This window comes from Ictalurus furcatus, chromosome 5 (assembly GCF_023375685.1).
Source record: "Ictalurus furcatus strain D&B chromosome 5, Billie_1.0, whole genome shotgun sequence".
NCBI classification, from domain to species: domain Eukaryota; kingdom Metazoa; phylum Chordata; class Actinopteri; order Siluriformes; family Ictaluridae; genus Ictalurus; species Ictalurus furcatus.
The window spans coordinates 28,300,190-28,313,361 of record NC_071259.1 but is presented as its reverse complement, the minus strand read 5'-3'; the positions used below and the strand labels follow the sequence as shown (position 1 = coordinate 28,313,361).

The following is a 13,172-nucleotide window of genomic DNA, read 5'->3' as shown; positions in this document are numbered from 1 at the left end:
CCGTTAGGTAGATGGGCCAGTGCATCCACCATTTGTCCCAAGAACATCTGTATGAATTGTGTGACAAAGTAAGTATGTATTTCCACAGTAAATATCACGTACATTGATGAGAGAGGAAACGTCAAAATACTATCATATGCAAGGAGAATAAAACCGCAGACACATCTGATGACTGATAAAAAAGAAACAGAAGCTTATCTTATGGTCTGAATTGCTGTACACCTAGGTGATATTAACAACAACAACAACAAAGGCAGTGCATCTTATTGTATAATTATTCTCTTTCTGGCCAGTTTTCTCTATCATTAAAAAAATATATACATATTCCTTATATATATTTTCATATACAATATATATTTTACACATTTATCTGCAACACTTTTCTCCATCTGTTTTTCCACCCAAATGTTATAGTAATTATTTGCTATGCAATATTTTGTTTCTCTCTCTCTCTCTCTCTCTCTCTCTCTAGACTTTTATCTTCTACTCTTTTCCAACCTCTTTTTCCAGTGTTTTTGTTCTTTGTTTTTATTCTTCTGAACATTTATTGCCTTGAGTATTTAGCTTCCTGTGTATTTATCGTCCTGAGTATCTATCCTCAGTATTTTTTGTTCTACATTTTTATTTACATTACATTTACAGCATTTATCAGATGTTATTATTAGGAGTGACTTACAGAAGTGCTATGAAGTCTCTATCAAAAACACATCCTCATGCTAGTTCACTAACTACAAGCTAAAAAACCCTGTTGGAGGAGTTAAATACAACATGTTTTATATTAATAAAACAATTTACAATACAAAGGAGATTAATACAAAACGTATTTTGAGAGATAGTGGGTACAGTTGAGCTGTGCTAGACGCTCAAAAGGAGCATGGTGCAGAGCTGGTATGATCAGAGCATTAAGGTATGTGGGTGCTGGTCTGTTTTTGGCTTTGGTGGCAAGCATCAGTGTTTTAAATGTTTAAGTGTGTGAGCATGTTTACTGTCTTGTGTATTAATTGTCCTAAGTATTTATTCTCCTGAGCATTAATGGTCCTGTGTATGTTTTGTCATGAACATTTATTGTCCTGAGTATTTACTGTCCTGTGCGTATTATCCTGTGCATTTTTTGTCCTGTGTATATTTTATCCTGAGTATTTATTGTTAAGTGTTGCACTATGCTCCAGAAGAACCTAACTTGCTTGTCTTTTAACTAGATCTGTCCTCGTGAATTTTCAACTGCCCATGTGCTCTGTATCAACACGCAGTCGACTCTTAAACCATAAACAGTTGCTAATAAATAATCGTGTTTCCTGACGTTGCACCACATGGACTGCTGAACATAAAAAAAAAACCCACACACATTCCAGTGCAACTTTGTGCAACTGTATTTACTGTATAGCCCGTGCTTCCTCAATTCCTCTCCTACTTGTTCTGTTGATGTACATGATGTCACACACAGACACATAGTCTCAGTTTCACTTTAGGTTATTCTGTAGCATTAAGCTGCCATATAGACTGAAAGTCAGAGATTGAGGGCACACAAGAAGCAATGGCATCTGTAGAGAATGAAGCAACTCCATTATTACTGAATAATCAAAATACACAGGGACGAATAAGGTAAATTTTAAATGATGTTGTATTTTTATACTCTTTACTGTTATTCTCTTACTGGCCAGTTTGATCTATCATTAAAACTATATACATATATTTTAGATAACTTTTCATATACAATATATATTTTACACATTTATTTGCTACACTTTTCTCCATCTGTTTTTCCACCCAAATGTTATAGTAATTATTTGCTATGCTATATTTTGTTATTCTCTCTCTCTCTCTCTCTCTCTCTCTCTCTCTCTCTCCGTCTCTCTAGACTCCATCTGTTTTTCCACCCAAAGGTTATAGTAATTATTTGTTGTGCTATTTTTTGTTATTCTTCCTCCCTCTCTCTCTCTCTCACTCTTGCTCTCTAGACTTTTATCTTCGAATCTTTTCCCACCTCTTTTTCCAGTTGCATGATAGTGTGTTTATAGACAATTATAGATGTTTGCAGTGGTTTCTCCTGACAAGTTAGTGTGCATAGGAGCATTTAATATCCTGAGTGTTTTTGTTCTTTGTTTTTATTCTTCTGAACATTTATTGCCTTGAGTATTTAGCTTCCTGTGTAATTATTGTCCTGAGTATTTTTTCCTGAGCCTTTATTGTTCTGTGTATTTGCTGTCCTGAGTATTTATTCTGAGTATTTTATGTTCTACATATTTATTTACATTACATTTACAGCATTTAGCAGATGTTATTATTACGAGTAACTTACAGAAGTGCTATGTAGTCTCTATCAAAAACACATCCTCATGCTAGTTCACTAACTAAAAGCTAAAATCCTGTTGGAGGAGGTTAATACAACATGAAAGAAAACCCACAAGTCAAGGGATTAAAATTTTTTTTATAGCATTAAGATTAAAGTCAAACTAAGATGTCTGTATTTGATAACATGTATATCAAGTGGAACAGAAGCGAGAGGAATTGAGGAAGCAATGGGCCAAAAATACAGATCAAGTTGAACTGGTCTTGGTTTTTTACGTTAAGCATCTTTATCTGTGTGTGAAGACACAATTATTTATTCTTTAAAAGTTTACACATTCATAATCAATCAGCACCTCTTCAAGCTAAAACCCTGGTTCTATTAAAAAATGATCTATTAAAAACAGAAATGTTAATTCAAGTGCTTGGTGAAGAGGTATGTCTTTAGATTTCGTTTGAAGACCTCCAGTGACTGTTCCCTGGACAGCCATGGGAAGGCCATTTCACTACCTGGATGCCAAGACAGAGAAGAGTTTTGATGCGTGTTCTTCTTGTATTTTGAGAGATAGTGGGTACAGTTGAGCTGTGCTAGAGGCTCAAAAGGAGCATGGTGCAGAGCCGGTATGATCAGAGCATTAAGGTATGTGGGTGCTGGTCTGTTTTTGGCTTTGGTGGCAAGTATCAGTGTTTTAAATGTTTAAGTATGTGAGCATGTTTACTGTCTTGTGTATTAATTGTCCTAAGAATTTATTCTCCTGAGCATTAATGGTCCTGTATATGTTTAGTCATGAACATTTATTGTCCTGAGTATTTACTGTCCTGTGTGTATTATCATGTGCATTTTTTTGTCTTGAATATTTATTGTTCTGTTTATATTTTGTCCTCGGTGACTTTTCACATTGTCTGATTCACTGAATACCTCTCAATTTTATAGCTGGGATATGCTATTGAATATTTTAATTCGTATTGTAAATTGTTTTTCCAATAGAAATGGCTGGCTCTTTGTCGTGGCCTTTTCGGCTGTTTTGGGCAGTTTTATTTTTGGATACGCCATGGTATTTCCCTCTGCGGTGATTCCACAGCTTCAGGAGGATGACGATCCACGTCTGCTCATGGACATTGATCAGATTTCCTGGTTTGGAGTAAGAGCAGCTTGTTTGTTCCTCACTGAATATCACATTGACTTAAATTGCATTGAGAATAAATTTATAAGCAATATAACTAACTCAATGGATGTGACATGAATCTACCTGATATAGCTGTTTATCTTTTCTCATTGTGTTTTTCCTGATATAAGCACCAGCTCTACAGTAACCAAAACAAAACATGTGTATACTTATCCAATCAATTTGACTCTATTTGTTCTATTTGTTGAATATAGTCTATTTTTGCGATTGGAGTTATAGCCGGAGGGTTGAGTGCCATGCTGATGAATGACAAATTGGGAAGGAAACACAGCATCATGATCTCTGTAATTCCCTTCACGGTGGGGTTTCTCATGATGGCTGCAGCGAGGGAATGGTTAATGCTTCTCCTGGGCAGATTGCTCACAGGCATTGCTTCTGGGATTACAGCCAGCTCCATTCCTGTAGGTACACTTCTGGGCATGATGTTTCATGTATCACATTTCTGTCGTTTTCCTTTTATCACAAGGAAAAAAAGAAATTTCACTTTCAAACATTAGACATATTGTAAACGACAAAAAACGAATTCAATTTTGTTAGTCAATTTCAAAACCCTACAAAATGTAGAAAAGTTCAAGGGGTAAACTCTTATGCAAGGCACTGTAGCCAGTTGCATGGTAGAATAAAGCAAGAAACCATGTGATGGTGTGTGTTACACTGATTTTATCAAGGGTAAGGGCAGGTTTAGGCATGATGCTGAGCAGAGTGCCTTAAACCCCCTTGCACAAACTGGAGAATTTTAGTGTCACAGTATATTAAGTCAGAGAAACTTAAGAGACAGCGGTTTCTCAGTAAAAAATAGGGGAAAATAGTACTGCATCATGTTTTGTAAGTTTGTAGTTAATGATCATGAGGCTGACATGAAATTAGGTAGTGATGAACGTATGCGTTGGTTTTTGACTCTTTAAGCATCCAGTAAAATAGTTTTTTGGCTGAACAGTTTAACAAGCTGCAGTGCAATGCACATACTCAGTCCTTGCATTAGAGTTCTTAGTAGAGTTCTTACAGTTGTGAAAAAATTGGGCTACTGGGAAAAAAAAGGTTGGGAACTGCTGAAGTACAATTAGAGTGCTTATAACTTGATACCCTTACATCCTCTATAGGTGTAATTACCTCATAATTGCAAAAATGACATGACACATAAACTCTGATTAAACCATTTATTCTGGGAGTTTTTAATTTGTTTTTATTTTTTAAACATAAGCCATCATCATGCTTTATTCTTGCAGGTCTATGTGTCAGAGATTTCACATCCAGGTGTCAGAGGAGCCCTGGGAGCCAGTCCTCAAATCATGATGGTCATTGGAGGTCTGGCACTCTACGCTCTTGGTAAGTGACACACTTTCTGCCTTTTCTGTGTCATTTTATGTCAGTTATTTTTGTTGTCTGCTACCTATTTGAATGGTTGGTTCTAAAAATATTCTCACATTCATAAGAAATGCATGGCATGCAAACAAGCTACAGTGTGCAAATACACCGTCATAGAAGTTCTGTGTGAAAGGTGCAGCAATCTTAGGTATTTACATATGCATATAATGTTCTAGGTCATGCTTTGTCAGTTAATCAGTTATAGAAAGTGTTCAAAATTATACTCTAATCTGATTGATAAGGATAGTCTAATCTTTTTGTGAGACCTATGCCTTTCCTGTCTTGCTACACAGGTTTGGTTCTGCCGTGGCGGTGGCTGGCTATAGCTGGCGAAGTTCCAGGTCTGATTATGCTAATCCTTCTGTGCTTCATGCCGAACTCTCCACGTTACCTCATCACCAAAGGCAAATGGGACGAGGCTGCCAGAGCCCTCCAATGGCTCAGGGGCCCTGATTCAAACTATATCACTGAACTCAATCAAATTCAACAGAGTGTCAATTCCCAGGTAAAAACAAGCAGCAGGGTTACAGAGATGAATAATGTATGGAATGAGATCTTTTGTATTATTAAGCCCCAAATAAACACTACTCTGGCCTGACCCAATGCATCAAAAGGTAAACATTTTCTGCATGAATTTTAATTTATATTATAAACCTACTGCATGGGTAGCATGTCACCTCACAGCTCCAGAGCCACTGGTTTGATCCTGATCCAGGTTACTGTCTGTGCAGAGTTTCTCATGTTCTCTCATGTGCACATACATCGAAATATTTCAGTGGCTCTAACCAGGTATTCAAAAAATACTGTAGCAGAGACGATCAATGTAAGAAAAAACAACAACTGGACATAACAACATCAATAAACATTATTTAGCTGAAGAGTAAGCTTGCACAGATTTGCATAGTTTTTTTTTTTTTTTTTTAACCATCATTTTGTTTACCCTCTGATCTGAGTACCAAATATGGCTTGCTAAAAAAAGTCAACAGTGAAATCAGAAAGTAAACGTCAAAAGTGGTAACATAAACCACTGGTGTGAGAAAAAAACAAACATAACCACTTCATGCTGATGTCTTGTTTCTAGTAATAAACTAATCACTGATGCTTTAATCATTGAAAGCCAACTGTTGATGGCATTTAGTGATGTTAGTTGCTTATTAATTAGTTGCGTATTTTCACAAATTTTATTTGAATACCCCTGGTATAATGTAACTGAAAAAGCTCCAATTTAACCTTTCCAATAGGACAGAATGACGTGTTCAGATCTTAGAAGTCCATTCTACTACAAGCCAATCTTGATCTCTGTGTTTATGAGACTCCTGCAGCAGATGACAGGTATTACACCCATCTTGATTTATTTGGAGCCAATCTTTGAGAAAACAGCTGTTTCACTGGTGAGTCCCTTCAAAGAACTATCATCTATCAAAGTGTTCAGATTACATGACATAGAAGTGTGAAAAACTATTTTTATGTATATTGATATGAATTAGCCAGTTCAACTTGTCTAAGCCTATCATGTTATTTTTTCCCAATACTATGTCTTTATCTAGGAACCTAAGTACGATGCAGCCATAGTGGGACTTGTTAGACTGGTTACTATTATAATTGCAGCCTGTTTAATGGACAAAGCTGGCAGGAAATCTTTTCTCTACGCATCAGGTCTGTGCTGCGCAAAAGTTTTGTTCTGCTGAGATATGACTTGTGTGAACCAGATTAACCTTCACCATAGTCAAGATGTTTTTCCTTTCTTCAATATCATGAGTGCTATCCAAATAATAAAATATGCACTACACCATTTCAGCATTTATAATGTTTCTGGCCATGCTGACAATGACCGTGTACACCCACAAAACATCATGTGATTCTGGGAACATAACTGTTGCGTTGCAGTGTGCAACAGAGTCATTTGGAGTCATGACTGGTTTTGATTTCAAATCCGGCACAGTTATCCCCCTCATCAGCATCATCTTTATTGCACTTGGTGAGTACTTGGTTTTCACACCAGAAACGAAATTTCTCACTACACCTTGATAACCATAAAACCCACAATCAAGGTTTTGTATATAAAGCAATAAACACAATGTCCTGAAGTGTTTTACAGTACAGTAATTTATAGTACAGTTAACTGAAATTCAGCAGTGGAGATGCTTTAGATAATGTAATTGGACATAATTAAAAACTTAAAACTGTCAAAACACGTCTTATTTATAACATGGAAAGTTAAAGCACTGAAATTATTAGGCAGTTTTCTGCATTAAGAAACATTTACAAATGATTAGCTTTATTAATCCATAATAATAAAAGTAACAAAATAATTCAATGTCCTACTAACAGACATTTCTTTTTAATGTTATTAAAATACACTTGCCCTGACTAATATGCATTATTAGTAATAAAAAATAACTTGCTTTTCAGCCTCAATTCTCAATTCTTTTCAATCCTCAATTTCATTCCAACCAAGCAGAAGCCTCAGCACACAGACTAATGAAAGCCCAGATTAGCTGATTAAACAGGTGGAATCAGGTGTGGCTCCTACTCGATTGGAATGAAAACCTGCACCCACACCAGCCCTGAGCAGATAAGATTGGACATCCCTGGTATACAAGTGGTTTGGAAATCAATTAAGTGAGTGTGAAACCAAAGAAAAGAACAATCATGTCTGTTCCCTTTCAAAGGGAACTTCTACGTTGCGTTTAGCATAACACTATGGGGAGCGCCTCTCACGCGTGACCGGCATCTGAAGCTTGTGTAAAATCATGCCTATTTATAGGCCTGCCATGATCAGGTGACGATTAAGCGCGTCGCGTGATATAAATATGGCACCTGTGACCCGCACCATCAGCCTTTATTATCTTCAGTGAAAGACTGCATGTCAGTTGTTTGTGTAAAAAAACAAAAAGACGCTTCATTTCCTTGCTATCTTTTCTCAAAATCTCAGAACTTTTCTATCCTTTAAAAAAAAAAAAAAAAAGGAATGAGCAAGAGAGAAAAATATGAGTGAGAGAATTGTGTTACGGCTTGCTCCCGTTTCGTCACAGGGAATAGTGCACACTTTCTGGGTGAAGTGTCTAGGGATGTAGCATGTGATGGCAGCCTTGAGAGGTTGCGCATGGTAATGCCTACATTAAGCAGCACGGCTCGTGACTCGGGTTCTTCCCTGAAGCCGAAGCGCGTTGGATTTTGGAGCCTCGTGGATTTGGGCCGGCCGCTGCTGAGGCAGCTAGCCATCTCAGGTTCGGGGGATCTCTTACGGATCAGGAAAAGGAGCCGGAGACGAGCGCTGCTCTATCTCTTGCTCTGTCTTCCGGGTTCGGCTCTCTGCTGGATTTTGGAGTTCGCATCGTGACTCCTCCTTCCACTATGGAAAGCCAAAAAGGAAAAAAAAAGTGGAAAAAAACACACACACAAAAATAATAGTAATAATTCCTCTCTGACTCCTATGAGCCAGAAGGATGTACTAAAAACTGAGAGCAGCATTTAAAGAGCTGCTTGAAGTGATTACTAAGGCTGGATGAGCCTTTTTCTCCCTAGTGAAAGTAAATCCCTCACACTGCAGAAACTCCCCTTTCTTCCAGAAGTGCATGACAAAATAACAGGCTTCTGGGGGAAAACCATGCATAAGCCATATTTATAACGTCACGATGTTGGATTATTCGGCCATTATGGGGAATGAACGGCATGGCTATTTAGCTATGCTGAAGGTGGAGGAGGTGCTTGTGAGCTACGGCAGGTAATTAAGGGGGACGGCTTTGCCATCCAAACCACTGTGTAAGGCCACCGTGGCATTGGTGGGCAAAGCTTATGTGGTAGTAGTCTTGCTTGTGTGTCACTGCAGTCAATGACAATGTTGCAGGCCTACCAAACAGACCTGCTGAGTGAGCTTGACATATGGCGGCATTCAGCCAGTTCCTTCCCTGTTGTCTTGAGTTCACCCGGGTATCCACGAGTGGAGCCCGGGCCAGCACTAATGCGAGGGAGACCTAGAAAGTGAGTATGGCAGCCCGCCAACCTTTGCAGACAGCCAGGGGAACCGGGCGGCCACAGTCGCGGCCTGCTACTAGGCCTGACCTGAGAATGGTCATAAAGGCCAAGCAGGCAAAAAAGAGCAGTCCTGAGGTGCCATGGAGGGACGTATCAGGGGACATGAGGTTGTTAGGGCAGTTAGCCCCAGTGCTACTGTAGGGCCTCTCCTAGCCAAGGTGGTCCCAAGATTCTGGTCTCACAACTGAGATTGTAGAGACCATATGAAATACTAGAGCACCATCCACAAGGAAATTGTATGTACTCAAGTGGCAGCTTTTTGTCTTGTGGTGTGAGGAACATCAGCTAGACCCAGTGAACTGTGCAATAGCTACAGTCCTGGAGTTCTTACAAGAATGTTTCTCATCGGGGTGGGCTCCTTCTACAATCAGGGTTTACGTGGCCGCCATTTCGGCCAGCCATGCCCCTGTTGATGGAGCCTCTGTGGGGCAACATCCTCTAACTTCAAGGTTCATGCATGGTGTTAAGCGGCTGAGGCCCATCTGCAGGCCGCGGAAACCTTCCTGGGACCTTTCTGTGGTCCTGGAAGGTCTGTCAGGGACTCCATGTGAGCCCTTAGAGTCAGCCTCTGAGAAGCTTCTGACTCTAAAGGTAGCTCTTCTGCTGGCCCTGACATCTCTCAAGCGAGTAGGAGATCTACAAACTCTCTCTGTTGCCCCTTCCTGCCTTGACTTTGCCCCTGGATTAGCCAAGGCCTTCCTCTATCCTATGCCGGATTATATTCCTAAGGTGCCTACATCGGCTGCCCACCCTGTGGTGTTGCAGGCTTTCTGCCCTCCTCCATTCCCCACACCGGAACAAGAGAGAATGCACCTGCTGTGTCCAGTAAGGGATCTCTGTACTTACATCCACCGCTCTGGCCAGTGTCATAAGTTGGAGCAGCTGCTGGTCTGCTTTGGTGGCGACAGTAGAGGTGATGCTGTGTCAAAGCAGCGCATCTCTAATTGGATAGTGGAAGCAATCTCTATTGCTTATGAGGCGCGCGGTCTCGCTACGCCTCTGGGCATAAGGGCTCATTCCACTAGGGTGGTCGCCGCTGCAAAGGCTTTATCCAAAGGGGTATCCTTACAGGATGTGTGTGCTGCTGCAGGTTGGTCTACGCCACACACATTCATTCGTTAGTACAGCCTGGATATTCATTCCACCCCGAGCTCGAGTGTCTTGCAGTGACCCTCGGGCTTGGGTCTTTTTGAACAGGCCCTACCCTCGGTATGACAGAGTGGGTATTCTCATTCCCATAGTGTTATGCTAAACGCAACGTTCCCTTTGAAACTGAACGTCTGGGTTACGCATGTAACCCTGTTCCCTGAGAAAGGAATGAGACGTTGCGTAGCTTTGTCATATCAGGGCAGGCCTGTGAATTGCATCTTCGCTTCAGATAATAGAGGCTGATGGCGTGGTTCACAGGTGCCATATTTATATCACGCGACACACTTAATTGCCACGTCACCTGATCATGGCAGGCCTATAAATAGGTATGATTTTACACAAGCTTCAGATGCCGGTCACGCACGAGAGGCGCTCCCCATAGTGTTATGCTAAATGTAACGTCTCGTTCCCTTCTCAGGGAACAGGGTTACATACGTAACCCAGACGTTTCTGGATGGTTTAACGCAGCTCCTGTTTCTGAATTTCAAGTACTGTTTAGTACCTACACTGCTATGTATTCCACAAGGTGTTGGAAACATACCTTTGAGATGGTAGTCTTCTGGTCAGCTCGAACCGGTCTGGCCATTCTCCTTATACCTCTCTCAGCAACAAGCTGTTTCCACTTGCAGAACTGCTCTTCACTGGATGTTTTTTTATTTTTTGCACCATGCTGTATAAACTCTGCAGACATGTTACTGAGAAACCTCCATCCTTAAGACTTTCCAACAGCTTTACATGGGACACTAGCAACTCTTTCCATAAATGCTAAATATGTTTCATGATATCAACAATTACACACAATTACATTGTAAAAATCAGTTTATGTGGAGTGTCCACCGTACATGATTATGTAAGTTACTGATTGATAACCTAGGTGAGTGCATTAAAATAAACCTAAAACTACTGTCTAAGTTATGCAATATTATAGATAATTAATCACAATGTTTGCAATCAGATTCCAGAATTCCACTGTGGTGTGAGTGAAGTTATTACTTTTATTAAATTTCTTTTGAGCAGGTTATGTAATAGGCTGGGGTCCGATCACATGGCTGCTGATGTCAGAGCTCCTGCCGATGAAAGTGCGCGGCTTTGTTTCAGGCGTGTGTGTGGTGGTCAGCTATATCACTACTTTTTTGCTGACACAGTTCTTCATGCAGGCAGTGGTAAATTCAATGACATTATGATTAATTAAGCAAACAGGAAATGAAAACTAATGATTTAAAAATTATATATATTTTTAAAATGTTTAGAAAAGATGATCATTTGTGCTGTTAAATAACGTGTCACAGGCTGTGCTTTCTTGTAGTTTGCAAAGAATAGGATACAGTTCCCACTTTACCTTAAATTAAGTTTTTTTTTTTCTCCCTCACAGGAGGCATTTGGACTCTTTGCACTGTTTCTGTTCTTCTGTGTAATCTGTGTGGTGAACATCATATTCACAGCCAAGTGTGTCCCTGAAACAAAAGGGCGAACACTGGAGGAAATTGAGAACTATTTCAGAACTGGACGCACCTTCACCATTGTTGAGAGTTAATACTGCAATCAGGGAAACTCTGAAATGACTACATAACTACATTACTCTTTTCAACCTGTCTTAGTATATTTTGGTGATTCCATTTGTAAAGCTATTTTTTGCTGTTAATATTATATGTAACTAACTAAGTACTGTAAGGTGATGACATAAAGTACTGTAGAAATACACTATACTCTACGAATACACTGTAAAAAATACAATATGTTTGTGCCAAATTTTGCTCTGACATTTTTTACTTTAATGGGTGAAACTGGTGCCAGTCTAGTGACTTTGTGACATCTGAACAAAGATTAGTCTGTTGTGAGCATAGAGCATTGTGAGCACTTGCGGTTCGCATGAGAGGAAATGTAACCGTATCGTAAAGTATCTACTGGCTTTGACAAGCCTGTGAATTTAGGTTGATTAAGCTTCTCATTTAGTCTACAATATAATATTTTAGCTGTATAAATAATTATGTAAAATAATTTTAGTATTCATATTGTTACAACCCGCTATCTTTGGGATGGGAAGTTTTTTTTTGTGGTGCCATATTTTTGTGTGCAGGTCCGAACTCCCTCCCAGAGTTTCCAGCTTGCCCTACCCTGCCTTGCTCCCGCCTCCCCGGATGACATTGGGGGAAGAGGCTTTGGGGGAAGAGGCTTTGGGGGAAGAGGCTTTGGGGGAAGAGGCTTTGGGGGAAGAGGCTTTGGGGGAAGAGGCTTGCCTGAGTTGGTTGTCCCTGTTTGTCTATTCTAGACACCACTGTATATATTTTGCTCTCAGTTCACTGGCAGTCGGGGTGTGGCTGGCATCTCTTTTGGGAGAGGGGTCCTTTTGTCTCTGTTTTTGGCTTGGGTATTTAGGGAAGTACTTGTATTTTCTTTATTTTCCTTTTAGATAAGCTAGCTACCAAACCAAGAATCCTTTTGTTTATTAATTTGGCCTTGGCCCACCCTGAAGGTATGTCTGGTGTTTGGTTCTTTTGTGCAATTGTATGTGTATAACTGTTACAATATACCAACTTTTTAACACAAACCTGGTTGTGTTGTTCCTGGCTTCCCTTATTTAAAGGTCAAATTCCATTGAATTGTGAGCTGGTTACTGTGTGGCCTAACCTAGACTGGACTGTAACAATACTTGAATATGTTGATTCTAAAGCCAGCTAATTATACCCAGCCAGCACATAGTTTTCAATAAACTACAAAGACATCAAGAGATCCAGCTAATGTAGTTAGCTATAATTGTTGCTTGGCTAACAGGATTTCTGTTTTTAAGGACACTTTATTCTAAGCATCACATCCTCTTGATCATCTGATTACAGCAGGCCTGAGTTTGCACAACATAATTATATTCATCAACTGAACATGCAGTCTACAGCTGACTACAATTTTTCTACATCTGTTCGTTATAGATTTCTTATCTAGGCCAGTAAGAGTTCTGAGGTAGTTTTGGCTGAACAAGTTACTTAAAGTTTACACAAAAAATAAGACTAGCAGAATGTATTAGTAAAAACTTTTTTTTTTGTAAGAAGTACTACTTTAATCAGACACTTTAATTGTTTTTTTTGGAGTAGGTAATGTATATTTTAATGTGCATACATGATCTACATTATAAAGATTACACATGAGAACTTG

At 39.6% G+C, this 13,172-nt stretch overlaps 1 protein-coding gene across 5 annotated transcripts; it reads left to right on the top strand.

Annotated features, from left to right (window-relative positions):
* Positions 1 to 1,356: 1,356 nt before the first annotated feature.
* Positions 1,357 to 11,905, top strand: LOC128608125 (solute carrier family 2, facilitated glucose transporter member 6-like). 5 transcript variants are annotated; one of them, XM_053625588.1, is made up of 11 exons: positions 1,537 to 1,602; positions 2,852 to 2,926; positions 3,275 to 3,428; positions 3,668 to 3,874; positions 4,700 to 4,799; positions 5,132 to 5,343; positions 6,080 to 6,229; positions 6,386 to 6,494; positions 6,637 to 6,816; positions 11,043 to 11,188; positions 11,398 to 11,905. In XM_053625588.1, exons 2-11 carry the CDS (start codon positions 2,910 to 2,912, stop codon positions 11,557 to 11,559), a joined length of 1,437 nt encoding a protein of 478 aa, XP_053481563.1. In that variant the 5' UTR covers positions 1,537 to 1,602; positions 2,852 to 2,909; the 3' UTR covers positions 11,560 to 11,905. The 5 variants fall into 5 exon arrangements, with proteins under 5 accessions (XP_053481564.1, XP_053481559.1, XP_053481562.1 ...); XM_053625584.1 differs by lacking the exon at positions 2,852 to 2,926 and having other exon boundaries at positions 1,358 to 1,602; XM_053625587.1 differs by having other exon boundaries at positions 1,513 to 2,926.
* The last annotated feature ends 1,267 nt before the right edge of the window (positions 11,906 to 13,172 follow it).

Bases quoted from the DNA above. Each gene is read 5' to 3' on its own strand.
- LOC128608125 (XM_053625584.1), top strand. From the start codon at position 1,535: ATGGCATCTGTAGAGAATGAAGCAACTCCATTATTACTGAATAATCAA. The intron at 1,603-3,274 runs GTAAATTTTAAA...TTTTTCCAATAG, and splicing joins AATACACAGGGACGAATAAG to AAATGGCTGGCTCTTTGTCG. The intron at 6,495-6,636 runs GTCTGTGCTGCG...ACACCATTTCAG, and splicing joins ATCTTTTCTCTACGCATCAG to CATTTATAATGTTTCTGGCC.